The sequence below is a fragment of the Anopheles maculipalpis genome, chromosome 3RL (assembly GCF_943734695.1).
Source record: "Anopheles maculipalpis chromosome 3RL, idAnoMacuDA_375_x, whole genome shotgun sequence".
NCBI lineage: Eukaryota > Metazoa > Arthropoda > Insecta > Diptera > Culicidae > Anopheles > Anopheles maculipalpis.
This window is the reverse complement of record NC_064872.1, coordinates 63,093,980-63,121,282: the sequence shown is the minus strand read 5'-3', so window position 1 is coordinate 63,121,282 and position 27,303 is coordinate 63,093,980. Positions and strand designations below refer to the sequence as shown.

The 27,303-nt window shown below is 39.6% G+C and overlaps 1 protein-coding gene across 7 annotated transcripts in view; it reads right to left on the bottom strand.

The window, feature by feature from the left end:
* Positions 1-4,788: 4,788 nt before the first annotated feature.
* The window catches only part of LOC126561586 (SCY1-like protein 2), an 82,359-nt gene continuing 59,844 nt past the window's right edge, over positions 4,789-27,303 (bottom strand). For 2 of the 7 annotated variants that reach the window (XM_050217822.1, XM_050217821.1), the window contains exons 16-19: positions 27,146-27,240; positions 25,737-25,802; positions 19,273-19,422; positions 10,868-11,088 (exon numbers count right to left, since the gene is read on the bottom strand). In XM_050217822.1, the coding sequence (XP_050073779.1) occupies positions 10,921-11,088; positions 19,273-19,422; positions 25,737-25,802; positions 27,146-27,240 (479 nt within the window). In that variant the 3' untranslated portion in view covers positions 10,868-10,920. Of the gene's footprint in view, positions 5,329-10,867; positions 11,089-19,106; positions 19,423-22,144; positions 22,163-25,736; positions 25,803-27,145; positions 27,241-27,303 lie in introns of those variants that run through there. The other 5 variants (XM_050217825.1, XM_050217827.1, XM_050217823.1 and 2 more) reach the window with 5 other exon arrangements.

The window sequence follows — 27,303 nt, the reverse complement described above, 5'->3', positions numbered from 1 at the left end:
AAGGAAAATGGTAGAAGAAATGGAGCAATGTCGTATCTACTGTAGGTGACCAAACTACGAGCACTGTGCTGTTTAGCGCTAAATCTAAGTTCATGTTAATGCTAATAGTGATAATTCCTTCAAATGAGTTGCTGATCCGGCATCTGTTTCCGGTTCATGTCCGCCCGCCCCCCAGAAACTGGGTGTTTAAAGCCCTTCGCCTGTGCATCATCAATTTCTTATCGTTCTTTTTGTGTTTGTTTTCTTCTTTTGTTTGTCGGAATAAATTAGAATGAGCTACGCTATCCTCACGTTCTGAGTGTTTTTACCTTTTATGTATACTTCCGCCGCCTGACTTTTCTTCTCGGTAAATCGCTTTTTGTATGCATATGTGTATTATATGAATGTAATTAGTAATGTGTGTGATTGTTACAGAATACATTTATCTTTCTTTGTGATATGTACATCGACACGCTCTTTTGTGTGTGTGTGCGCGCGTGCATTTTCTTTAAAAGTAGTGTTGTTTTTCTTACCACGAGCTTGCAATGGGCAGTAGCCTACATAATTACAAGTAGCGGAAAATATAAGCATTCAGCGAAAGGAAGATTTTTAATTTTACTAAAAGCTTCACTATTTTTCCATGCCGTTACATTAAACAAGTTAATTTAGAAAAAGAAAACTGTAAACAACAAGCACGAGCACGCAAAATACGCCGAATGAATGATGAGCATTTTAATTACTCAAGTGTCAATATTATCTGGGATTCTATCTTCTCCGGAAGGTTGAGCAAAAATGGATCCGTTTTTTTAGAAGAAATGTGTGATTTCTGCTATCTGAGATCCTTTCTTCTTAGAATTTATATGATTTTGTTTAGCTCGTTTTAGATATCTTTTTTGCGAAAAGACACGAAAGAGAAATTGATAGAAAAAATGACCTTAAATCCTCCATTAGAGTGTTTTTCGTCTGTGTTTTTGATGTCGCATTAATATTTACTTCAGTTCATATACACACACTCGCTCGCACCTATAAACAATGGCAATCTTCCCCTAGAGATGGGTTGCAAGAAATGAATGTTTAAACTCCTTTTTACACGTTTAACTTTGCCTGCTTTACTGCACGTGGGGCGTTTAACGCGACAAGCGCATCACATGCGGGGTATCGTTTATAATGTGGAATTGACATTGAATTTGTGCTGTTGAATTGTGTTCTTTTAATCTGTTTGCCTTCTTATAACAATTTGTGTCACATTTATTTGTTTTCTATTATGTTTCAATTTGTTGTTATCTTTTAAATGTTGTTCACACAAGACACATTTTGCTGCCACGCCGTTCCACTCGCACAATGGGCTATGGAGTACTATGATTTTAGCATTTTAGGTTTGCATTTTCTATCTAGATGTTGTAATAGATTTAGTACAATCATAAAAAGCGTTCTAACAAGAAAATCTTGCTGTTATCAAAGGGTCGTAATTGGGTGTGTATTCAGTGTTGAAAAGACGACACATGCCTCCGATACATGTTTAAAGTAGTAGCAATAAATTAAAAAAATAAGTTACATGCGCAATTGAGCAATGATCATCAGCTCCAGACACCAGAAATATGCTGTGAAATCTTTGAACAGGACGTAACAAGCCGTTTGCTTTTGGCCACAATCAACTAGAATTAAAAAAAATGGAAATTAGATATCGTATAGGTGAATCAAATCTCATTCGGACCGTCCCGCTGTAGTGAGGACAGACTATCCAACTAGGTGGTATCGGCAAGTCTAGTAAGCCATTCGATGGCTTACATGACCTTAGAAGGTCTTTAAGCCAAGAAGGAGAAGACAAGTTGATGCCGAGATATGTTTGAACAATCCTAAAATATCAAAAAAGAAACATCTCAAGCAAAGGGCCGTACTCTGCGTCTGGGGAGATCAAATCTTATCAGAATATCAGAAGAATTTCATATCTTACGAATAGCTTTCTGGTACTCTAATCAGATATCAGAAGGGGGTGATATTGAAGCCCACTTATTTATTTGAATTGAAAATTAGGGGAAAGGTACGAAATACAATACTGGTCACGAGTAATTTTCCATCACATTGCATACAATTCTCAGCTACAAATTTCTGCTGCGACTTGAAGAATAGCTGACGATCCGAATTCTACCTCATCGGCCATACATTCCAAACTTTGCATCCTTCCAACTATTACTTGTTCCAATAATTCCTAGCAAAAACCTTTTTTTTTTAAATGACAGGAATTTAAGCCTGGCTTTTTTTGGTCCAGAACTCATGATGTACAGAACACACCGAAAAGATGAGCTAAGCTTGTAGTATCTAAGAAACAATAATTTCAATATAGTTTAAGCATCAATTTGTCACCATGAGGTCATGATTTGTGGCTGTATTCCCGTAAGCTAGACAGAATATCCATAAATTTATAAATATAAATTTATCGCAACATTGTCTCAAATGTTAAGAAAAATGTTAAAAACTTACTCGTTCACCCGCCCTAACGAACTAACTTCCCTCCCAGTACTGAAGCATCTTGTAGCTTTGTGTATCCACGTTTGCCTAAACCGCCACGATAATGAGCAGAAGCGAAGAGAATGGGAACCTGCCAAGTTCGGAAACTATTCAACAACGTGCGCAAAACAGTTTTCCACCGCTTTCCATCCGACATTAAGTATTCAATGCGAAAAAAGGGCGTAGAAACGAAATAGTTACTACGGCGTTGATTGCTCCAACTGCCTGGAAAGCGGGAATCGTAGCAGTGGAAGCTGATTTTTGCGAAAGAAAATTCACGGCACGTCAAACTAAAATTCAAGCAACCTTTCGCTACTAGCTAGGGTAGCGACTACTCGTGCATACTATAGGGGAGCATCGTCACTGTAGTAACTGAACTGATCATACGGTTGCTTTCACTTTTGAGCGACGGGTGCAAAAGTTTGCTTCGTTTTAGTCATTCCGTCGTCGCTTTGCACTTCCGGTACGGCACAGGTACGCTCCGTGCGGTAGTGAGTTAAAGAGTTAAAGAGTCTTGACTGCCACGGAGTGGGTGGTAGGCTGGAGGCTGGGACAGATTTTTTCATCACGTATCATGTGATGCCCTTTGAAGCGCTTGATTACAAAGCACGAGCATATTCAGCTAACGAGCACCTGGTGGATGACTTAAAGTTTCTTAAATGTTTCAATGCACAAGTGGCACAAGGTAGAGAATCAAGCATGTCGTGCTTTGGTGTAGGACTCATCGTCCGGTAACAGAGTAACATTCACTTGTGCTACATAAACCCATTGTGCGCGTGGTTCCAGATTTGCGGGTGGAAAAATGTGCTGCTCAGTGATGTCCTGGCATGTTTAAATTTCTTACACCGCTTACAACAACAACAATACATTATCGTGTTACATCGAATAATCACGTCCAGCGTGATGCTTGCCTGTGACATGTACACTTACTTAACAATGTTTCGTCGGAACAGCTCCGCTCTCCCTTTCGAGGGGCTAGCGGCACCTGGCAGCCGGTTTAACATCTTAGTTTATGTATAAATGTAAAATTTTGAATGCAACCATCGGTTTAACAGTTTGGAGATTGCTCTCGTTGTTTGCTTTGGTGTAATTTTAGAGGAGTGGTTCAAATGACTCAAAACTCTACCTATTTTGTTGACGGATGTTTCGAGAAAGGTGCATTTTGTTTGTGGAATTCTTGTTAGGTTGGAAGGATTTTTTTTTTCAGTAAGGGAGAGTTGAATTCAAAAGATGAAAATGCTGAGAGCTTCAATCTGATACCTGATGTTACTTAGCGTGCATTTGAATGAGCTGGTTTCATTGGAATGAGGAGCAAACATTTACAGGGCAAGAAAAACTGTCTTATTCTATGAAAAAAGGTAATTAAAATCAGAATACCATTAACTAGATGCTTCAAAAGAATGTAGAATTCTTGTTTCAAGTGAAAAGCAAGTGCCCGCTGATAGTTTTTCATAACATATTCTTTATGAAACAATAATCGGAAAAGTATAGCTCGGGGAACACCATTCTTGGAAGCTGTCAGACTGTTGGGTAGTGTCAAGATGACACGACTCCTGAAAGTATGCAATTCATAGTTTGAGTTCTTTTTGTTATGATATATTGATAGCCTAATGAATACGAAAAAAAGATAGATGACCCACGACCGTCAAGCTATGCTGGTAATATCCGTCAGGTAATATCAGACTGAGGTACACATGGAGCGGTTTATGATTCCGCAACTTGGTCTCATCCAAGGATCAATTAAGTCAACTATTTAGTACAAAAGATAACAAGATCGTCATTATCAAACAAGATCCTCGGCCTATGGAAATGTCTGATCTAAATCTTTCTGTCACAAATATTACTCCAATGATAGCTAAAATATAGTTTTGTGAGCAATCTTTTACAGATTGACATGATGAAGGATCAACTGATTGCGAAGTCGTCGAAAGGATTCAATACTTGTGCTTTCACGTGTAGGGTTTCATTATTATTCCGTTGGGTTTTCTTGAACAGTTTTTACTTTCTTTGCTGTACAAAGTTAGTCAATCTTCCTTAATGCATACGTTAGGTTATCCAAATTTCAAAGTTATAGCCTAGAGACTTTTTGTTATGAAATTGCATACTTCCAGGCGACTGAACTCAAAATGCAATACTACCGAAAAGACATCCATTGTGGCTTTTGCAATATATTTTAAATATCATATTATAATTAAAATACCATGCGGAAGGCAATCTTGATAAGCTCTTAAGGGTTCTTTTTAAGGAATGGAGCAAACGTTCTCCTTCCTTATGCAATCTGTTTAACATAAGAAAGCAAAACTAACGATGAGCACTTGCTCCAAACGTTGGTGACCGTGCGGCCATACTCCCGATCGGTAGTGTCGTCGGTGGGGGCACCTGTGCCGTGATACGATTAGAAAGCGTAGTGGAAAACGTGCTTCCACTCAGATGACCACCGTTGTTAGACGCACCCAACGTGCCACTGATTGATCGGGTCGTCCCCATCGAAACGGTACCGATCGTACTGCCCGGCGACGGACACCTGGGGTACTGGCCTGCGATGGTTAGCGAAGTGGTAGAGCCCTGCAGACCGCTTGAACCTACGAGACCAGCCGGGGCCGGGTTCGGTGTGCCGGAAGTGCTAACGTTTGCATTGCTGGTAATGGTTGCGATCCCCCCGCTGGTGAGCTTAATGGTGCCGACGGTGTGCGTAGTAGCGCTGCCAGATGCAGTGGATGCAGTGTTGAGAGCCGTGGCGGATGCTGACAGTGGTGCGTGCGGTTTGGGTGGTGCCTGCTGTGTACTACTATTACTGCTGATCGTGAATCTATCTTTGGTCATTAATGCGTACAGCTGTCGCTGCAATTCAGAGAGGAATGGTCGATTTTTTCGTTTTTTTTTTTTGGTTGGTTTTTTGGTGGTTTGGCGTGATGCAGATGACGAGCGTGAATGGTGATGGATGGTGGGACACCGGTGGTAGTGCATTGGTGAACCGATGCAGGAACCGCCAGATGGTAACATCAAACGTGTGTGGTGCCATGTGAATGATACGACAGAGATATGCGGGTGATGATGGGAAGGAGAGAGTATTAGCGAGCAAAATGATGGTTAGCGAGAAGAGATGAGAACAGTTGAAGTTGAAGACGGGAATGTAGAAAAAATGTAGTAATTGAAGAAGAGAAAAGAGAGAAAAAAAGAAGAGAAAAAAAAATACTACCATGAGCAATAGGAAACTCTAGCGTGGCTACATTCAGCTTGCAACTTGCAACTAGCAACAACATTTACATAGACGCGGAGACATTCACATTTTCGCACTACACACCTACATGCACCCAACGTACCAGACAAATAAAGCACAAAGTGGATCGAGATCGGCATGATGTAAACATGTAGTTAAAATTTCAATTTTGATTTGATGATTTGATGATTATGATGCATGGTGTATAGGTGACAGTTATAAAAAAAACTGTTGTTATATTTTTGATTTCAAAATGCCTCCAAACAAAATTTTATTTTGGATATTGATGATAAGCGTAAGAAGAGGAAATGAAATTAATATTTCAAAAAATAGTTTTTAAAGGGAATTTTTAATTTGATTTTTTTATGTGTTTCATTCCCACGTTGAATTTATCTCATTAGTTCTGCACGGTACAGGAAACACGTGCCTTTCAGGACGTTATTTGCGTGTATTGAATTTTCGAAAATATAAATACGCCTTACCGCAGTAAAGAGTAATATCACATTGAATCACATTTTTCCTGTCCACGGTAACCGTGTGCGGTAAGTGAAAAAGGGAAGATAAATGAAACCGCCCGATAGCTTGTTGAAAATTAACCACAACATAAATGTTTGATCGAACGAACCGTGCGCGAGATTGAAGATTGATTGGTGGAAACAGAACATGAGAGGTCCCTTTTTTCGCACTCATTTATTTCCTCTACAATCGTAAAGTATCCCTCGAAAGGTTGTAATTGATTGACACTTCAGTTTTTTTTACATTTGCTGTAAGGAACGGATTATAAGCGAATTTTTAAAACGAGCTTTAAAGTTTATGTCACTTTCCGTTTGGCTACGCGGTAGTTAAGCTCAGGAATGATGTGATTAATTTTCAACGTTGTTGTTGCTACTGTTTTCATTTTACGGATGATTTGCCGCTAGAAATGAATTGGAACTATCTGACTATCCGTGCGTGTGTGTGAGTTGTGAAATGATTTTACCAAATATGAAATAACTGATTCGTGATTAATGTCAACTGGCATTAAACCGTACCGTCAATGCACACACTGAGATTGCACGTTGCAAAGTGTTTAAAGAGCAATTTATCGATAATTAACGCTAATTGGATCTTGATCATATCGGGTAATCGGATTATGGTTCGGTAGTAACGGACTGAAAAGAACGAGCCAGTAGACGCGATTCGGTGATGTGTTCGGTGAAATGCATGACGTTTAGCACTGTCACAGTTTAAAATAAAAAAAAACTACAAATCGACTACCGACTACTACTACTACCACTACTAGCACACCCAATCACACAGCAGAGAGTTAGTAATCATCCTATTTACGGCTCAGTTCTATACAGTAATGCATTTCATTCTTGAACGGGAAAACACGAACGGCCTGATAGACGAGCAAGCTGAAAATTGTGAAAGTGAAAGTGAAGTAAACAAACAGCAGTTTAGTAATGGAGACAATGAGATAAAATTTTCCAACGAATAGTAGCAGAAGTCAGTTGTGGAGAGAGCATTCGCAAATTTGGACCATTTCTCGAGAGACAGATAGGTGAAATTTAATTTCTAACATGCTAAAGATCGTCGTCAACATGTACGTGTTAAATAATGTGGAAATTGTGATGGTGTGTGTCAAACAAGATAAGTTATTTACTCATAGTAGTTTTTAGAACAATTTAGTTCAATTTGACGTGAAGCTTTGATCACATATATCAGTGAAATTGTCAGTTTGTGCGCATGTTAATGTGTGTCTGTGAAGGGGTTTACGAGCTAAAACACATACACGTAAGCACATTGCAACGAAACCCTAATTCTGATTCCGATGTTCCAGCAAAGGCCAATCTGTGTTTACAAAGTACTTAGTACCAAATATCTATATCGGGAAGGTATTTTCAAAGAATGCAAATAGTATCGAATGGTAGAATTTAGTATGGTATCACATAGAAAAAAAAGGATTTATTTCCTATTTCACTGTACTCCACTATTGTAGTGTTTAATTTGAACGAATTTAAAATTTGTACTAAACTGGTGTACACTAACAATTTGAAGCACAGTTAGTAGACATTTGTTTTATTACCCCAAACAAACAAGACAATAAATTGTTGCAGCACGCAGCAATGATCAACAAAGAAAGATAATCTACAACTGAAACACAAAAATCAACCGGAAAGATAGAACGAGATATGCCACGTGTGTGATACGATGCGCGATAACAACTTTCGTCTCGATCGACTGTACTAATCTAAACATTTGTTCTAAAAGAAACAAAAAACACCAGCACACACGCAGCTTGTAGTCGCTGGTGTGCTGTCTACTTGAATATAGGAGCAACTTTGAACACTACGTCACTACTACAGAACTCGAAACAAAAACTCATAAAGACATCCTCGTTATGCATCCGACGCTAAATGCAAATGCTTTTTATGGCATGAATCCTACGGCTAAAAGAGAATGTCAACTAATGCATGTTTATTCTACTCTAACCCAGCCCGGGGATCAGTTAATGCGCCAACTATTGACCGGGCGGGCCTGGGAGGTTTCGGCTAATCAATGGCTTACCTCGGAACGCTTTGGTTCGCTCGGTTCTCGCTTGTCCTGACACTTGGAGCAATCGGAATATTTGGGGTAGGAACAGGGTTTTGTGATGCGGTGTTGTTGGGTTGCTCTGGTTGGATGGGCGACGATGCGTGCTGTCGTTTGGTGGGAGGTTTCGTTTGTTTTTTTTTTGTGGTGACTATGGTGTTTGGTAGTGGCTGGATACGATCACCGATAACACGATTCGGTGATGGGTCCCAAAGACGCACGTGCACACACACTCTCACAGACACATAAAGGATAAAGATATGTTACAGCTAGCTCGTAATCTGTCTCTAGCAGACGATATGTGACGTGCGCGTAGTATCTGTATACTTGTGAAAGGAAGGTTTGTGTTGTTTCTTCACCAGATGGCGCTTGCAACCTTTTGTGTTCTAATCCAAGAATTAAAAGGCTACTAACAGGGTGTACTATGCTTAGGTTTGGGAAACCATCAAGGAAGAATCTTGCGTGCGTCGTGTAGGCATGTGTATCGTGATGTTGCATCGTCCCAGTCCCCCACTCTCTCCCTCTCACTGTAATTACTTCCCACCGCAAATTTGGTGTGCTTTGGAGGGATTATAGTTAGCAGTTTTAGAAATTATGGTTAGAAACAGTCAGTGTGCTCTGCGTTATACAGTGCGCTTTGTTATTAGTGTGTCTTTACTTCTAACGATCATTGTCCACGCTAAACAGGGATGATGATCGGGGACGATTTTTAGTAACTTTTTCCAGAACGGATTTGAAGTTTTTGGTGTTCAGTATCTGAAAATATACAGATGATTGTGGTGAACAAACGGGTGGTCAAGCAAATACCGTGGACTACGTTTGGATGATGGCAAATGAGGCATGCAGAGGATGACGATGACGGGTGGATGACGGGTGAGTGTGTGAGAGGTTTGGTGGTGTTTGGGTGTGCAAGCAAACGAGATGAGCTTAGTAAATTTGCAAAGAAAATACGCAGGCAGAGATAGAAAGAAAAGTAAAACAAAAAGATAAGTTACTGAATGTGACCAAAACGGAAAACTGATACCTGTTAGCAAACGTTTGTTTGTGTGTGTGTGTGGATAATTTGGTTATTTGTTGCTAAAGGTACACAATCGCTACAGTATTTGTATTTTTGCTAGTACGGGGTAAGTTGATAGTAGAAAGGGAAAAAGTTTGTCTACAATGGAGCTGAACATTACTGTATGTGTTAGGTGACACTTTCCATGTGAGGAAAAAAACTGTTGGTGTTTGTATGCTAGAACTCCTAAAAGGTTCTACTTGGATAAAGTTTCTACTGTTTCTACTGATACGATCTTACTTGTTGGGCCTCTGCTCGGGCTGGGGGTGTATCTAGTATATCGGGGCAGGTTTCGAGGAACTGGTCCCCCCCCCCCCCCCCCCCCCAAAATGTTTCGGGAAACCACGGTGAGTGAGCTAGAGTATGTTGTTAGATATGTGCCTGCTTCCCAGGGTACGCACACCGTTCGCAGGCTTTAACATTAACATCTATGTACTGCTTAGAAGTATGCCTTTGCTACAAATACCGCAATACCGCACACAACAGACCAAACAGTACGGCTGATTGCATGCACGATGAATTGACGTTGATTTGTTTGGTTGGTAGAGTTGCATAACGACGATTTGTGTCCCAGGTATGGTTTTGATTCGTTTCGTTTGATTCTCGTTACAACATCAACCGTTGGTGTTTTCGGCCCATGGCCACTGGGTAGGGTTTTTTGTGTTGTTTACCTCTATTCTAACGACACGTTAATTCCTTACACTTAACAATTAACATCGGATGATTGTTGTTGGAAACCGGTGGCGTTACAAAAATGTCTCCTATGCCCATTGTCTACTCTCTACACGTTTTGGGGGCGGCACAAGTATAAATGGTTCATTTTGCAGATTTTTTGGTTGCTGTTTTTGCTGTTCTGTGTACCAGCTTCCCTTTTACGGTGTCTGGTGTTGTTGTTACAGTGGTGTCGTACTTGTTGCATGCTGTGGCTTGTGTACATTGGTGTCCTAGTTATGATTGCAATCATATCATTGACAGTTGGTAGATTGTTTTTTCCGTTTTACTTCGGAATTTAGGTTTTTTAATGCTATCATAGATTTTTACATCTCTTCTTTGAAGTGTCCTGAAGATGGTTGGTAGAGTACCGGATAGATAGAGAAAAAGCGACAGTGACAGTGCAGGCTTAGTACAGATCTGATTCTAGTCGTTTATAGAACGAAGCCATTTTCAACCATCTTACTGATGCGGTAGTCTTGAGGATAGTCGATGCGAACCATTGCATTCCATTCAAACTTCATAGCGATACATAGAGCGATAGAAGAAACATCGAATTAGATAGCTCAGTGCCACCGTTCATGCAAATGACCTCGGTACGCACAAATACACACATACACGCACATATGATGAAAACTCGGTACGAATATGTATATGTGTAAAGCGGACAGTGAAGGAAGCATGTGGACAGATGTAAGATGGCGATGTCGATCGTAGAACAGAGTTCGCTCCGTTTTTTTAAAGTGATCTCCTTCGAATCACTGAAACAGTGTGCTCTTTCTCTTTTTCGCGTTCGACGCAGCTCTCGTCGGTCCTACTGTTTGCCTAGTGCCTTCCGTACGGCATCGTCCCAGGTGTAGCTTGAAGCTTTTCAGAGCTTAAAGCTTTTGCGCAGATTTTTAATCGCCTTTTTCTGGCTCTTCTGAAAGCTGCGCTGGAAGCTACTGGTAGCGCTGGTATTGCGCGCTGCTGGTGCATACGATAACAGTTCCAGTGGCTTTAGGTTGGAAATTTTGGACGACTGCTTGACGACAGTTGACTATGCGTAGACGTTGTGTGAGTTGAGGTTAGTTTTGCGAGTTTAGTGAAGGTAGTTGTTGAGTATATTTGAGTTTATTGTTTGTTTTGTTAAATATATTAGCATACACACACACAGAGGACACGCACAGAGGACACGCATGGACGCATTAACACGATTGTACAATATGTGTCAGTGGAGAGCAGATATAAAAGAAAGAGAAAGAGAAAGAGAGAAAGAGAAAAAGAGAAATCTTTTGTAGGAGAATGTTCGGTATCCAATCGATCAGTTTTTTGTTTGTTTTGCACGCTGTTTTCGTCTTACTTTTAATCGTTTAGTTTTTAGAGCTACACAGTCTGTGCCAAAAGTTTTGCATTATTTTTGTTCTTGCGGTGCTTTGTGTCGATTTGAACTGTTTTGGGATGTTGTTTTGAGTGGTGATGATGTTTGGCAGTTGACAGTTTTTGGTGAATTGTTAGTAGCTGCAGGTTTGTTGTTGTGTTGATACTACGTGATTGAACTGTGGTTCTGGTTGTGAGCTGTGATTATCTTCTGGTAAAAGCCAAATGCGATGCAGTGATAACCGTGTCGGCACACACAGTGTCGCGAGCATTCGAGTAGAGCGAAGGCTAATAACGCTTTGCGGATACTGGTAATATTGTTGTAAGATGCAGTGTGTTGGTGTTAGTTTGCGGTTAGCTTTATGGTGCAGCATCAAATTCAATGCAGTGTAATTCGGTTGTGCGTGCAACGGGTTTTTTTATTTCAGTTAAGATTTTGTGTAAGTGATTGTGCTTCAAGCAATTGGTTTAAAAGCAAATTTACGGTCGTACTGAGAAATCGCTGTGTTCGCTTTTGTCCGTTTGGTGTAGGGGCTGTGGTGCAGCCACGTTGCTGGGTATCGCGGTGCGGTGTGGTGAAAACAGTGCGCCTCAAGCTCTAAATTAAATGAAGATTGAGAATGCTGGTGCTGGCGTAAGTTGGTTTGTATTTATGATTTCACTAATTGTAAGATTAAATTAAAGTTTCATAGCGTTGAGCTATGGTGTATAAGTGATTGATATAAATTCTTATGAAGCCGAGCGTATATTTACAGCACTAAAAAAAGTATGCTTTAAAAAAACAAAATACAACAATACAAAATAGTCTCAAAATGTACCAAGCTCGTAGGGAACGGCTATCCTAAAAAGCTTTCCGGGGAGATAATTGGAACAAGGGGCATTTTTAAAATAAAAAATATACGTCTGAAACATCAGCTTCTCTGCTGATCGGTGTGCTCACAAGCGAAATTCGTTTTTTTTTTTGCATGGTATATAAATTCGATGGAGCCGCCTAGTGTTTCTATCAATGGATCAATGGAGACGCATGGTATTTCATTGAAATAATGGCGTTTATACATTCTCACGGCTTAGCACTAAATTAACTTCTAATGTTGGTTATATCCATTTCAAGACAATCATCCATTAAAGTTTTTTTTTTAGCGTATGTTGGTTTGTACATTTGTGATCACTATTATTTAACATTAAACATTGTTTGATAGCATTACACTAAAATGTGCAGCAGAAATAATTGAAATTAATTACGACTGAACATAGAGCTTATTAACGGGCACAGAACGGGTATTAAAGAACAAAAAAAAAATGAACAAAAAGCCTATAACGCACAGAGCTCATAGCGAGAGACTCTCTTAAAATAGCTCTTGGTCGTCGATGTATCAAGAAAAAGGTTCCATTTTCTGTGGACAAAAATAATTTGCTATTGTTCCAATGGGCATATGCTTCATCATGGGAGTTATCGTTTTCTCCCTCATCAACAAAAAAGGACAATAATAGATAGGTATTATTGTGTACGCTTTGAACCACTCGGAAAAAATGAATACAGGGAATGGAAAAAAAATGTTCCACACAACAACCAAAAAAGTACGAGCTCAGTTTGGGAAAGTTTGATTACTTGACAGATTTCTTTTGGGAACCTCAACTGCGTTTGTTCATTGCATAGAAGATTGTTTTTATTCGCATCAGCCATTTGTATGTTTTTTTTCTTCACCCGTCTTTTCTTCTTCTTAAGCTTCTTTATCGCTTATTTCTTCCATACTTTTTCAGAACCAGTCTTCAGGAACAATGCGGATCGGTTGCTTTTAACGATTGAAACAGTGATTCTAGTCTGTTTCACCTTTGATATCATTCCATGCATCTTGTCCCTCGCACGGCACAGTCTCGAGGGAGAGCCGGTTAACAGAGCAAGAAAAATATGAGAGAACATATTTTCAATGCCATCATGCGGCTTAGATCCAATTGTGCTTTCACTTTGCGTAAAATTCCATTCTCCCGGTGCCCGTACAGATTAGATGGAGAATGGTTGGAACGGGTCATCTCAGCACAGGAGGCGGTTGAGTAATATACCGCCGGGGACTTTTCAGCTACCGTTGATAATGCGAACAAAATGTTTTATTTATAATTAATTATACGAACAAAATGTTCATGCGCAAGAAAATGAAATTCCCGTCCAACTGCTACGGTGGAACGTTTAATCTGATTACAGACAAACATAAAATGGTTGCTGAGCTCCCGTTGCTTGTACCATGCATGGTATGTTCATTGTTCCACTTCGTTTTATCGATATTTTCAGACAGCTTCACAGTTTTGGAGAGTATAACAGAAAAGCTGCTTTAGATATTGTTTTCTTTTGTGCTTGGTGCACACTAGCCTATGACGAATATTCAGCTGGAAATTCTGTCCCGTTTTGGTAGGTGATTTTTTTGGTAGGTGAAATATAGAAATGCATTCACTTAAAGGGAGCAGTCCAAGTTCACTGCAAATAGCTTTAACTCTTGTCTTAGTGCATTATTCTAGCACAGCAGGGTTAAGCAATGAATGACTAGTTCTAAAAATTTGTTTGTCCACTCATGGGGTATATTTAGATTAAATATGCCAATGACACTGTACAGCAATCAATTGGGTGGGAATTACACGGATAAATTTGGCCCGATGCTCCCGATATGAGCTTATGAAACTGGTGCAAAACCTTCAAATCCGTAGAAAACAACTGGCCGCTGGGATTGTTTGCTGACGAGGTGACGGAAATGAGAACAAATGACAACCATCAAGAAATATGGCCGCTCTGCGAGAGCTCAATCCTTACGGTGGGACTTCCCACCACGAGCAAGAGCAATGAAGCCAAACTCACGCAGGATTCATATGCAGCATACCGCTAGCGTGCGTGTGCGCTACGTACATTTTGCGCCGTAATACATCAACCTGGATTAGAACCGCAGCCGCGTAATGAAATACTAATGCCATGCTTGTTGCCGGTTATGCTGCTTCCGCTGTGCGTGTGTTGGGAACGGAATGAGACACCGGAAGCCGCTATCGATGCCGTTAGACCTGTGCTAAAAGCGAGAATATGGTTTGCAGGGGGCCACTGATTCGATTTGGTATTGTATACAGCTGTGCAAGGTGGTGGGGTACGCTCGGGATGTGCTTATTCGATGCACGCGTGTGTCTGTGTTTGAGTGGGCGCAGGTGTTGCATGCAAAGTGACGTGCAAATCCATGCCGAACTGCTTGTTACAACAACACCCACACTGAGTTGGTGTGCAATATGTGTGTGTACGTTTATGTGGGTTGCAGGAAGTTGTGAAAAATTCGTGGTGAGTGGGGTTCTCTTTTAATGTCTCTTTTTGTAATTAATTAAATATTTACCAGTGTAACTGAAACATACGAAAGAAAAAAAAACTTGCTACAATGATGGACGTAAAACTGAACGCTTTAATTACTATTATTTATGGTAGGATGTTATGAAAAAAATATGAAACATTCATCAGCGTTACCGTGAATCAGTTTGGTGATAAGCGGTATCCGGTATTTTGTACAATTTGTTTAAAAATCTGATAAGTTAGGCTGATATTTGTCTGAAGTTATGGAGACGCATGGTATTTCATTAATGGAGACGCCTGGTGGTCGATACAAATGTTTGTATGGAATTTTCAGCTATAAAACAAAAGTAATAGTACGAAAAAGTTTAAAATGGCTTTTAAAATGATACAATTTAGTGCCTTACTAAACAACTCAGTTAACCTTTGATGCTGATAGTATTCCAGCTCTTTCGAATTTAGGACGCTCGTCCGTTTTTCAAAACGGTATCCATAAAACCGAATGAGGCATATCATATGATTATAAATTTATTACCCTACCAGCAATTTACTCGATGGGCAGACCGTACCACGTAAACTAATAAATTTATTATAATGCAATGTAGAGACCGATAAACGAAAACCCCACAAATGATGTTCTTCCTCTTACTAGAACGTGGTGGGTTGCTGTAGCGACTAATAGCAATCATGAAAATCATCCGGAAACAAATGTTTCTACTACGCTGGTTAATGTGGTTACGGTCAGCTACATCGAACAACTTAACACAACTGAGAACAAAGGTTTCAGTTGCAGTTTTCAGTAGCATGATGATGATGCTGTACTTCTTGCAATACCATAATGGTACAGCTAATAGTCGTTACTGGCAAAGAAAGGAAATAAAACTATGTCCCTGTTTAGTCATACAAAAACAATGCGAGTGAAAATGAATTTTCAGTGCAGCAAATTATTTTTTGCTTCCTTGTTTGTGTTCTTTCGACGTGAAGTTTGGAATGTTTACCATAGTGAAACGTTTTTTTCCTGTGTGTTGCAAAAGATTTTGTACCAGGAAATGGAATTTTTTTTTTTTCAAATTTTCTTTATCATATAATAAACTTGAAAAGTTCTATGCAATGAAATATAATAAATGGAACAGAATTCATAATCAAGAGTGAAAAAATTCACGATTTGCTAAGTGTGTAATGAAAGCAGAAGCACAAACAGCCAAAAAAAGTAAATAAATTAGAATACCATATTGTTGTACAATAAAGCAAAAGCGTGAAGCCGACCGATATAAGTGACGAAGATAAAACTCGTTGCTTAAAGGCTGTATTTAATTGGACATTTTATGGCAATCGAAAAGATAAAATGCAGCTCAGGCAAAGTTAGAGATAATCTGAAACAGAAGGTTTGCTTATAAAATACACTACAACAAGATCATTATTGATTCCCGGGCAGAGAATGATTAGAAAATGTTTTAAAGGAATGACTTTGTACAGATATTCAAAATCTTGAGCGTTTGAAACACACTAACGTTAAGGTATGAGCTGTTCGGTGTGTGGATAAGATACGACAGTTTATTGTGGTTTAAATGGACCGATCCGGAGGCTTAATTTTTACACAACATCGATAGGCCGTAAGCAAACGTAAAGCCTTTGTATTGTTTAGGCTCACCGTAGTGCCTTGGCTTTGGTTTCTGCACAATGATAGATGATAGATTTATATTTGTTTTAGCCTACATTAACGTAAAAGCAAAAAGAGGATAGAGAAATGCTTAAGAAAAATGTGTAACATCGATACATCAACACATTTAGCTAAGCTTGTACATCGTTGTTGGAAATTTCCTACAGCAGGATAGTACTTGAACATTATTATTGTCGTTAGTAGCTCGAAATCACAAGCTTGATTGTGTACACAGATTCACAGAATACGCAGTAGAAGAAAGAGAAAGAGATAGTTGTGACAGCTTTGAAAACATCAACGTTCGATAGCTTTTTCGTACGCTAGACAAACAAGGCACACTGCACTAAAACCGATGAACATTCACAGCGATATATTTATGTCACCTTTTGCTGACAGTTTAGCAGACCAATGAAGAATGTAGCTTTTCCGTCTAGATAGGGACAAGGCATTTGCAAGATCACAACCAAGTTATCTATTAAGAAATACAGGCAGAGGCATATAGACAGATCTATACAGAGACGGCGCATGTAGCCACGTGCAAACCCTTTTTGCTCACAGTTATAGGAAGAGGAAAATGAAGTTAGTTATTGAACATTTAACATTTTGTACACAAACTATTAGTAAGAATGGCTTCGTCGAATAGAGGAAGGAAAAGAGGAAATAGTTCTTATAGAACAGAGAAGAGTTGAAGACGGTGGAAATCGACAGGGATACACAACACGAAACCGCTAGCTGTTCACATGTTTACACAATTTTGTTTTAGTTGTTGATAATTCCCTTTTGACCTACTTAAATGTTCCTAGTGTTCATAATTGAGTTTGATTTGTGAAAACTATGTTGTTGTTAATTATATTACTGTAGTTTTTGTTGGTTGCTGCTCATAACTTGAAAATATTCAGTGTCAAAGGGTCTTAAATTGTATGACGGGAACAAAAATGACAGCACATTATGCTTAAAAGCTCTTATGAAATGTTTAATATTTTGAGCTATAAATTACCGTAGACAGATCGTTTTGTAGTACCTACAGTCTAAGGTCTATCCTGAAACATAATAGTACATAGCTAAGAAATATTACATGATAATGTACTGCCCATTACAGACCCATTTTGAAAATAGTGTAATGGTCACCTTATCACTAGCCAATTATTAGAGCTTTTTGCTGCTGCAAACGCTACGAACAGCTTATTCTATGCATAATATTACACAAACACACAAACTCGTACACTCGCACACTTCCACACATCGCACAAACATAAACAATACATGGACAATTCACAGAAAACAAGGAAAAAAAACCATACATTCAACACCCAACAGTCTTATCGTTAACCATTGTTTTGGGTGACCTCACCAGCACCATCGTTTGACTGCTCGATTTGTCAAAGAAGCTTACCACGATGAGTGGTTGCCGTTGTCTTATGATACGTTGTACACACACACACACACACTCATATACTTATGTATACTTACGTGACTTTTAAAAGGAATGTAAATTTTGTGTGTGAATTGGTGGTCGTTGAGTGTCGAATAAATTTTATATAAATTTCACTCATCCAATTTTAGATGAGGGAATATTGAATTTGCTTCAGTACAGTAAATCATTCGTTGCTAAATCATTAAAATCTGCCCGGGATTTTAATGACGATGTTGTAGGTTTTAGCACGGACTGGTGCAACATCATTGTTATCCGGGAACGCACATTGGCTTGTTGAATTTATCATTATTAGTCTTACATTTTATCACCCTTGCTTGTTTGCTAATGCCATTGTGTTAGTTTACGTTCCTTCTTTCTAGTTGTTAAATCGATTTTTCCTCTCTTCATTATTGCCTTTGTTTGTTTGAATTTACGGAAAGGATGTTTTTTACATTCCATTGTCATGTTATTGTTCTTTTTTTGAATCATTTTAGTTTTGAGCTAATGTTGATGACTGTTCCGAAGTTTTCAAAATATGTGATTTAGATAAAAAATAGTAATGCAAAAAAGACTTTTATTTCCAATCATACGTGCAAAAAAAAAGTCATGTGCAACCGTTTAGTTCAAGTGAAGATAAAAAAAGTATGAAAAAAGTTTTGCCAATATTGAAAATTTTCAATCAATTTTAAAAATTTATCAACATATAGAGTGTAAAGACAATTTTAAAGAAAGTTCATAAAATTTTTACATTAACAATATGTTAAACAAAAAACAAAGAGATTTCAGCTTTTACGGAACAAGAGCAACAATTAAATGAGCAAAATTTGAAGTGAAAACACGCCAATAGAATGAAATGACCTATGACAAAACTTAAAAGTTTAATAAATCAATCAATCACTTTTTAGTTTACAGAATGTTAAACTTTACTGTAAGTGGAAATAAAAGTTAAAAATAAAAAAAAGATGAAATTAAAAGTAAAATAATTAATCATTATACTATTGAAAATAATTAATGAAAATAAAACTGTTTAAGCTATAAAATATTTAAATTGATAAAAAGAAAGTAATAAACATCTCTTGAACAAGCACTAAAAGAAACAAAATAATGTAAAAGTGGATGAACACATAGCGATGAAGACGTGACAAAGATGGTGGATGAACACGTGATCGTGATCGTGAAATTTGCTAGTGTGTTACGGTGAAACTGTGTGTGTGTGTGTGTATGTGTGATTGTGAGATCTGGTGTGATCGTACGAGCACATGTGCAACAAGTGTATGCGTGGGTTTGGTGTGCGGTGGGCGTGAGTAGGGGAGGCGTATGCGGTGTGTGATCGTGTGTTTTAACGACTAAACGTAATATTTAGTGACGGACACTTTCGTACATAATTATTTCGAGTCTGACTACTAGAATTTCCATTGAAAAGAGACTGTTGAACCGGACTTGCGGCACCGGAGCCACCATAACCAGTCAGTTGTCTTACCATGCCGGAACCGAGCTGTTGGAGCAGACCGGAACCGGAACCGAGCGGTCCGGACGAGAGCACGGTCGAGGTACGACGGCTCCGAATCGATTGCATGCTCGACGACAGTAGGAACGGAACACTGCTCGAAGTGTTCGGCATCGAGCCTCCCTGCAGTACCGTTGAACCACGCCATCATCGTTGAGTTTTTGGTTGTGCGCCATCATCCAGGATCCAAGTGAGACGAGGGGTGAAGAAAAAAGAAGAAATACGAAAAGCACGAAAGAGAGAGAGAGAGAGATAGGATGGAATGAGAAAATAAAAAAAGAGAAGAGAAAATGCAATTAGTGGTTGTCAATTTCGGCTCGGTCGATTGTTTCTTCCACGCCGCTGTCACGGGTCATTTGAATCGGTCTCGGTCAAGGTGTATGAGCAAGCAGCCGGTCGATGGCCAGGGTTGGCCAATTGTGCACACCTTCCATTTGCAGTGCGGTGTTTTTCTGTCTGTCCTGTGGGTGGTGTTGGTAAAAACTGTCATCGGCAGGCGTGTTTTATTGCGACGATTGGACGACGTGGGTTGTGATGAGTTTACTGTTTCTAGTTAGGGCGGAAACCTTGGGTTTCCTTCGCACCAGTCAGTTATCGGTACGTGGACGGATGCTACAGCTTGGGTACTGTAGAGAGTACTTTGTGTCACGATATCGCGAGGGTGTTAAGATTTTATTGGACGGTTTGGTTTTAAAATGTGTCACAATTTCTGTTTTTAATACAAACTAGAGCCTTGTGCAAAATGTAATGTCAATCACCGTACCTGTGTAAAACTCATCATCAAGCTCATTGGTTTAATTTTCTCTATGCGCCATATTTATATTAATAATCATTTTGTTCACACGAATTTCATAGTTTTTATCCACCTCGCAAGGTAATGCCGTCCACATTAACACAGAATTTTAGATCCAAAGCGTTAAGGAACAACTAAAAAAAATATCCTTAAAACACACAATATAGAGAGCATTTGAAAGGATATTTCAACTGCTTGAATTTTTGAACGATCTAGAAAAAGCGATACGTAGAGAAAATTTGGTTTTTTGATGATTCTTTAAAACTGTCTTAACATAGTTTGTATCAATCTCTTCTAGTTTTTTTTTCTATCCAAAAAAAAAGAGTTCTAAAGTAATGTAAACGGAGATCCGACAATTTTATACAATTTACTCAACACTTTAGCTGTTTTACAATTTATTATGCTCAGATTATCGGCGGACCCTCTAGCGACAGCTTTTATCAATGCTGCTCATGCACCCTGACTCGGACGATATAATTTAGAAAATAATTTAAACTCTTTAAAGTTCAACAAACAGTGCCAATGATGTGCCAATTTAATAAGGGTTGATGTGTTAGTGTGATAGAAAAAATTATGCTAAAAATGAGAAACTAAAGAAATCATCATCAAAAAGCTAGCAACGTACCTTTGAATAATGGAATGAATAGAAAAAAAACTATATTTAATGTACATTTATTACATTGTTAAAGTGAAACAGAATAGAAATCCGTCGATAGTTGTACCTAGTCGAGCAAGGAAGTAAGCACAGAGATAAACGATAGCAGCACGCGAGCGATAGTTAAGTTTCACTTTACAGCCAATAAAAGTCAAGGCAGTTAAAAGTAAGATGAAAAAAAAACAGAACAAAAACCACAAACGGCAAGCCACAAACGCTAAAACAAACAAAACTCTGGAATATGAGTAAGAAAAGTTGGTTCCTGACAACGGGAGCACCATCATCATCCACGGTCGGACAGACAGGCAGAACATTAAAGCTGCTCATCACGTACTGCACACTTACTGGATGCAAATGCGTTCCCATGCTTTCTGTTATTTTTTATATCGTCCTTGGGAATGGGGAGCAAGTAGCGGTACATGGGATTGTTCGTAAGGGATTAAGGAAAAGGGCAAACCGATCCGTTGCAGGAAGGCGTGATGTGGCAAAAGATATGGCAACGCGAGGGTTGTTTGTTTGCGTAAGGAAATCTGCCAAACACTGGTACGAAAAGCAAATGCAAATGCCTTGCCATGCACTGGCACTGAACCGTCTTGGGGGGACGTAAAATATGGGGATGAATTCAGGTGAATTCGCCAACTTTCAGAGCTACGTCACGAATAGAAATCTTGCGAAAATTGCTCCCACAAGGTTGCAGCCAGCTCGATCCTTCCCGTTGAAAGCTATCCATACAGTAGACAGCACAAGAGTCGTGCAGGCGAGTCGGGTCGGTGATGGTGGAACCTTACTCGCATATGCAAGGATAATAGTTTTTGAAGAATAGTGATTTCCGCCGGAAAGGATAAAAATAAAGCAAACATAGCACACGGCAGTAAAAGGTAAAGGGGATTTGACCAAGAAAACTTTTGCAGGTGAATGGCGTCACTAGACAATGCAAAAGGTAAGCGAATTGGCTGTCGAAAGATGCTGATGCTGCTATAAACATAGATGAGAGAGGAGGCAAACAAGATGGCACTCGGCCGCATGTTCCGCAAACACAAACAAAGGAGCATATTTTTCATTGCCTGTAGAAATCGCGTTTTCCTTTTTGTGGCCCTCTCTCGGGCCACTCGTGATATGGGCACACACACACGGGCGGTTCGGTGCATATGCCTTCCGAGAACCAAGCAAACCAATCGGACGATTACATCGGATGGTAAGGATGTGGCCGGGAAACCTAAACCAAGTTCTACAAAATGGATACGAAATGGTAGTCGTTCGATCCACGGACCCCGACCGATAGTTCACGGAAGTACATTAACGCTTAGTGCACAGAACGGCTGTGGTGGGAATACCGCTACGCTACGACACACGATTGAACAAGAGAAAACAAAGAATTACAGATAGATAGTACTCACGATCATGCTCCGTGCAAGCTAAAGAGTCAAAAAAAAGGGGAAGAAAAGCGTATATTTGTTTCTGCTCATCTTTACCGATACGGATTTTTTCAGGATTTGATCGATACGACGATATTGGTTTCGCAAAAGTTTTACTAGCCCTCGTAGCACACTAGCCGTATGCGCACAGTGCGTGACAGCATGACTGATGATAGTGTCAGTTGTGTGTATGCTTGAGTGGTCCATAACGCATTTGTTAGTGTTCTGATTGATTGTTTATTGTGTGTGATTTTGCTGCGATTGGAACAGAGCCTGGGACGGTTGGATGGCTGTGACAGATAGTGGTAACGGTGTGAATGTGCTTTCGCTGCAAACGATCAGTTTTCTAATTTTGTTGATTGTATTTGGAAATAGAAATGCACATTGAAATAAGCAAAGTCTGACGGTAGTTCTTAGTTCGGTTCATAGTATCGGAATGCAAAAAATGTATTTTTAATATGAAACTGTTTCGATTGAAGGTTTATAAATTGATAGAGAATTAATGGAAGAATAATTATAAACAAGGCTTACTTGAATAGATCCTTTACTTTGTAAATTAATTAATTATAAAGAAAAAAGTAAAATCACAACACCCGTCATTGATACATATTATTGAGAATAAATAGCAAAAGTTGCCATATTTGTTAGGTTGAAAATTTCAATTGAATAGAACCATGAAACAGAAACCAATAAACGCAAAGGAACTGACAACTTTTACTCTTACAAAAAGTTTAATCGAACAACAACAAAAATTGTACAACTTTTTTACAAGTTAAATTGAATCTTCTAAAACAAACGCAGTCATTTTAACTCACGTAAATAACAGATTGAACCACAACTTAATAGCAAAATTTAAACTAATTGTAAACCACAATCAAGCAACTCAAACACAAACGGACAGGAAAAGTAGCAAGCAGACGTCACAGGACATTAGTAACTCGAAGCAATAGAGAAAGCTGTAAGAATGATTTAAAATAAGAGCAAAAACAATTTACAACACCTCAAAGAAGTGTAGAAAATATTTAAAAGTTTGCGTAAGCCTCTCATAAACAAGCGTAGTTGAAAGATTTGAATACAGTAAGTGTTAATGTACATAAAACAAAGCAAACAAATAAATGAAAACATTCGTGGGAGCATGAATGAGAGTTGCCTGGATGTACAAAAAAAAAAAAAAGGTATAATTAAATCGATACGAAGGAAAACAGATTGAAATTTCTTTTTCATCCATGGGCAGAAACTTTCAGGACATACCAAATATACACATAATTATGGCAAACTTGGTTGGATTGCTCAGTTGGCTTGAGTTCAATAAATAAATTGAATTGTAAAAAGTAAAACAAAAAAACCCCACCCACACAGAACGCCCCGGACTGGAAAAGTGAGCACGTACGAAGAAGAGCAAACAACAAACACCGGTACAATGGTAGAAGTGGCTGACCTCACTTCAATGTTGAAAAGGGTAAAATGAAAAGCAAATGAAAAAGCAGCTTCACTTCCGGTGAATGGATCAGTTTTGTAAATGGGAATAAATAAATAAACAAGAAATAAAGAGGGGAGGCAAACGATCGCAAAACTAATCAATTCGATGAAGCGTGTGGGCCAATTATAAGCTATGTTCAAAGCAAATGTGTTGTAGTTTGGGACAATCACCAATGTATTGATTTGTTGGAGGGGTCTTTTTTTGTCTGCTGTTGCTCTGGTTGTAAACATAATAAACTTATTCGTTCAACACTTTCTGCTTAATGCAATTAACTAGCATTGAGTTGGGTTGGAATTTAAATTTTATTGTTGCTACTGCGATACCATTGCAGCAACAATGTATGCAGCAATGTCTAAAATAACTGCAACACAGCTTCACACGGTGGAATAAACCTGTTGCAACTGTTGCATTGAACTTTTTGTTCCACTTTTCACAACACATCCCGTTTTTTTAGTGTCGCTTTCCACCTGCTCTCACGCAATCCTTTGTGAAGCACTGGTGTCTGTGTTTTAGGTGGACCAAAAACGAGAGATAAAAAATTCTACCAGGACAACAGCATAGATCGTTATCGACGGGACAAAAGTGAAGCAGAGACTGTACCAGGCCAAAGCTAGGGACAACCACAGGAAGTGAAACAAAGGGAGGCGAAACCAAACAAAAAACCCACTGGAAAAGCTAACATTTTCCCGGCCATATGTCAACAGGTGCCATCAGTTCAACAGGTTAGGTGTGAGTAGCTTTATGCGCCACTGGGAGAAATGTGAACCGGAATAAAGCAACTCAACTAGCTTCCCAGGGTGGTCGAAAACAAAAGGGAAAATGAGAGTTGGGAAAAGTGACAGGAGATGGAGATTTTTCTTTTTTTACAGGTACAGTACACAGAATGCTTTATCTGCATGCAATGCGGTAGAAGTGACGATGATGCACTGTAGAGCAGGCAAAAAAATAGTACCGCTCTTTTGTTGATTTTTCGCTTCCTGCTTTTGGAAGCAGGTTTTTTTTTCCTGTGAAGCCCAACATGTCGAAGTGTGACGGGAAAATGGCAGTTTTTGTGCACAGAATGGTAAAGGCTTCTTCATCCCATCTAATCAATCAATCGCCTTGGAACCGCACTGTTGAGCAGTGGGCGAACGTTAAAAGCTATAGATCGTAGGATAATTGCTGACACGTAAAACTTCGGTACTATCGGAACACGCATCGGTATTAAGAGAATAGGTGAGAAGAAGAAAGAAAAAAAACATACACAAAAAAGATCAAGCTGTTTTTGATGGCACAGGACAGGGGATTTTTTGGAAAAATACAAAAAATAGTGACCAGAGAAAGCTGTTTTTCACACGTTTGCGGTAGTAAGTAATGCACTTGCGAAAAGCGTCTTGAACATGATCAACATCAACATTGCAACAGAGGAGATTGCACTTGGCAATCTGGCACACACACATCGATGCGGACGTACACAACAAAAAAAAAACATGTACCAAATAAAGAGAAGAGAAAACAAAATGGTTGACACAAGCAGCAAGCAAGGACAAGACACAATGGACGCTGGGACACAGCACAGGAGGACATTTTGAGACATCACAACATCAGCAATAATGCATCGGTCAACGAGGACGAGACGTTAGTAACGACACATGTTTGTTAGTAAAGGAAGAGAGAGAGAGCGAGAGAGAAAGAGAGACATCCGTACAAGGATTTTTGCAACGCTTAAAACAAACACATTCAACAGCATGGTTATGGACCAGCTGAACGAGACAAAACAGGTAACACACATTCAAGTGCAGAGTAGAAAACAACACACATTGACTGATCGCACTGATCATGATCGCAACATGCGAATGCGAAGGTGTGATACAGTACACACACGCACACAAAACACCAATTTGCCTTCTTATCTTGCTTTTGTGAGGCATAATTTTGCGAGACAGACACAAAACGTGCATGCCGTGCAGAGACGGACAAAACAAGCACCAGTGTACCAGAGGTGTGAACAAATGTGCCTAAAACACACACACACACACACGTTATGGCGCGTGCTGAAGGGCATCAAAACGGATGCCGTTCACATCACCGGCATACATGCGCCCTTGAACTTACTACGTAAGCGGATGAGGAAGGCACAGAAAGGCTCGAACCGGAGCCTCCTCGAGCGCTGAAAGCCTGCTACAGTGGTTGAATATCGGATGATCAAACGGCCCCCATTCCACGGGACCGGAAGATACGTTGAAATTAAAGCAGAAATGAGAAACAGAGAAAGAGAGAGAAAGAGTAAGGCCCACCGGCAGATGAAGCCAATTGCAAAACCCGAAGCACAAGTTATTGTGGAGTGGAGAAGAAAGAAAGAAAGAACAGAAATTGAAAACATTATGTTAGTTAATGCTGTTACGCGCGGTGAATGGTGCAGAACGTTCTCGGATCGAACCACAGCCACCACCATTTAATGGCCGTCGGGGGCGTCGTTTCTGCAAGATGCAACGTCATAATGCCTAATGAAGTGTGTACCGTGCGCAACCGTAATGAATGGTCCCCCCTCTTGTGATAGCGTGATTGATTACACGTCTGTATAGAGGGGAAGGATTGTTTGGAAACTCATTAGCCAATTATATTGCGATGGACGCTTTTCACTTCGGGGTTCGCTCATGTGAAAGACCTTACAATGGATACACCGTAGAAGTGCACGAGTTCGAGAAGGAACCGTTTGAGTATGTACTTGAGATGTAATATTAATTAAATTAGTAAATTGCATGCCGTGTGTACGTCGCAAACACTAGCACACGACCGCATCGGAAGCTTCATTATTGTGGAGTAAATAATGTGTGCTTGCAGAGTGTGTCCTCGGTCAAGAAAGCGTGTGTCGTGTGAAGTGCGCGATTGTTGTGTGACATCTGTTGGAACAATCGTTGATATCTGAAGCTTTCAGTTTTGTAGTGATATCATGGGCTTGAAAGTGGAGGTCACATGTAGAAAGCTCCTTTGTTTGTATTTAGTTGCATAATATTTTACGTATGAAGTTGTCGACAGGATACGCCGATAAAGCTCTCCGCTCCTTGTTATCACTTTAGCGATAGCAGGGGAGTTTGCAAAAAAATAATTCACTCTTTATGATGAGACGTGATATCCAATGTAATGGACAAAAAGTAACGAAACATTGGAAAAAGTGTAGAGCGATAGCGAGATATTAAAGTACGGCAACGGAAAGTTGAAGTGTTTGTGTTGATCATGTGAGATATAAAGAGCGAGAGCGAAAGCCAGACTATGGCAGAGCACTAGAAGATAGAAAGAAGGCACTAGGCATTACAGCTGGCAGTAAAACTAGTTTTGCACCTTTCGCTACACGGGCTATTTGACGCTACTTTGCTGGTGAATAATCGCGGGAGAAGGTGTTTCTGACCTTCCCGTTCTCCACTACGCGTCAAGTACTACTACGATATACAGAACACATACAGGCATACGCACGCTACAACAGGAGCGTTGATAGCTGTGCAGATCGGCCACTTGCTACTTACAGTCGGTGGTGACAGATTGATGTTGGAGCCACGTCGTTCCTGCGGACCAATGCTCGAATGTCGTCGTATCGGTAGCCCTCCGCCCGGGGTTCCACCTGTAAACGGGAAACGTAAACTTTGATCAACCGAGCCGGGCGCAACAACTTGCCGCCTAGAGC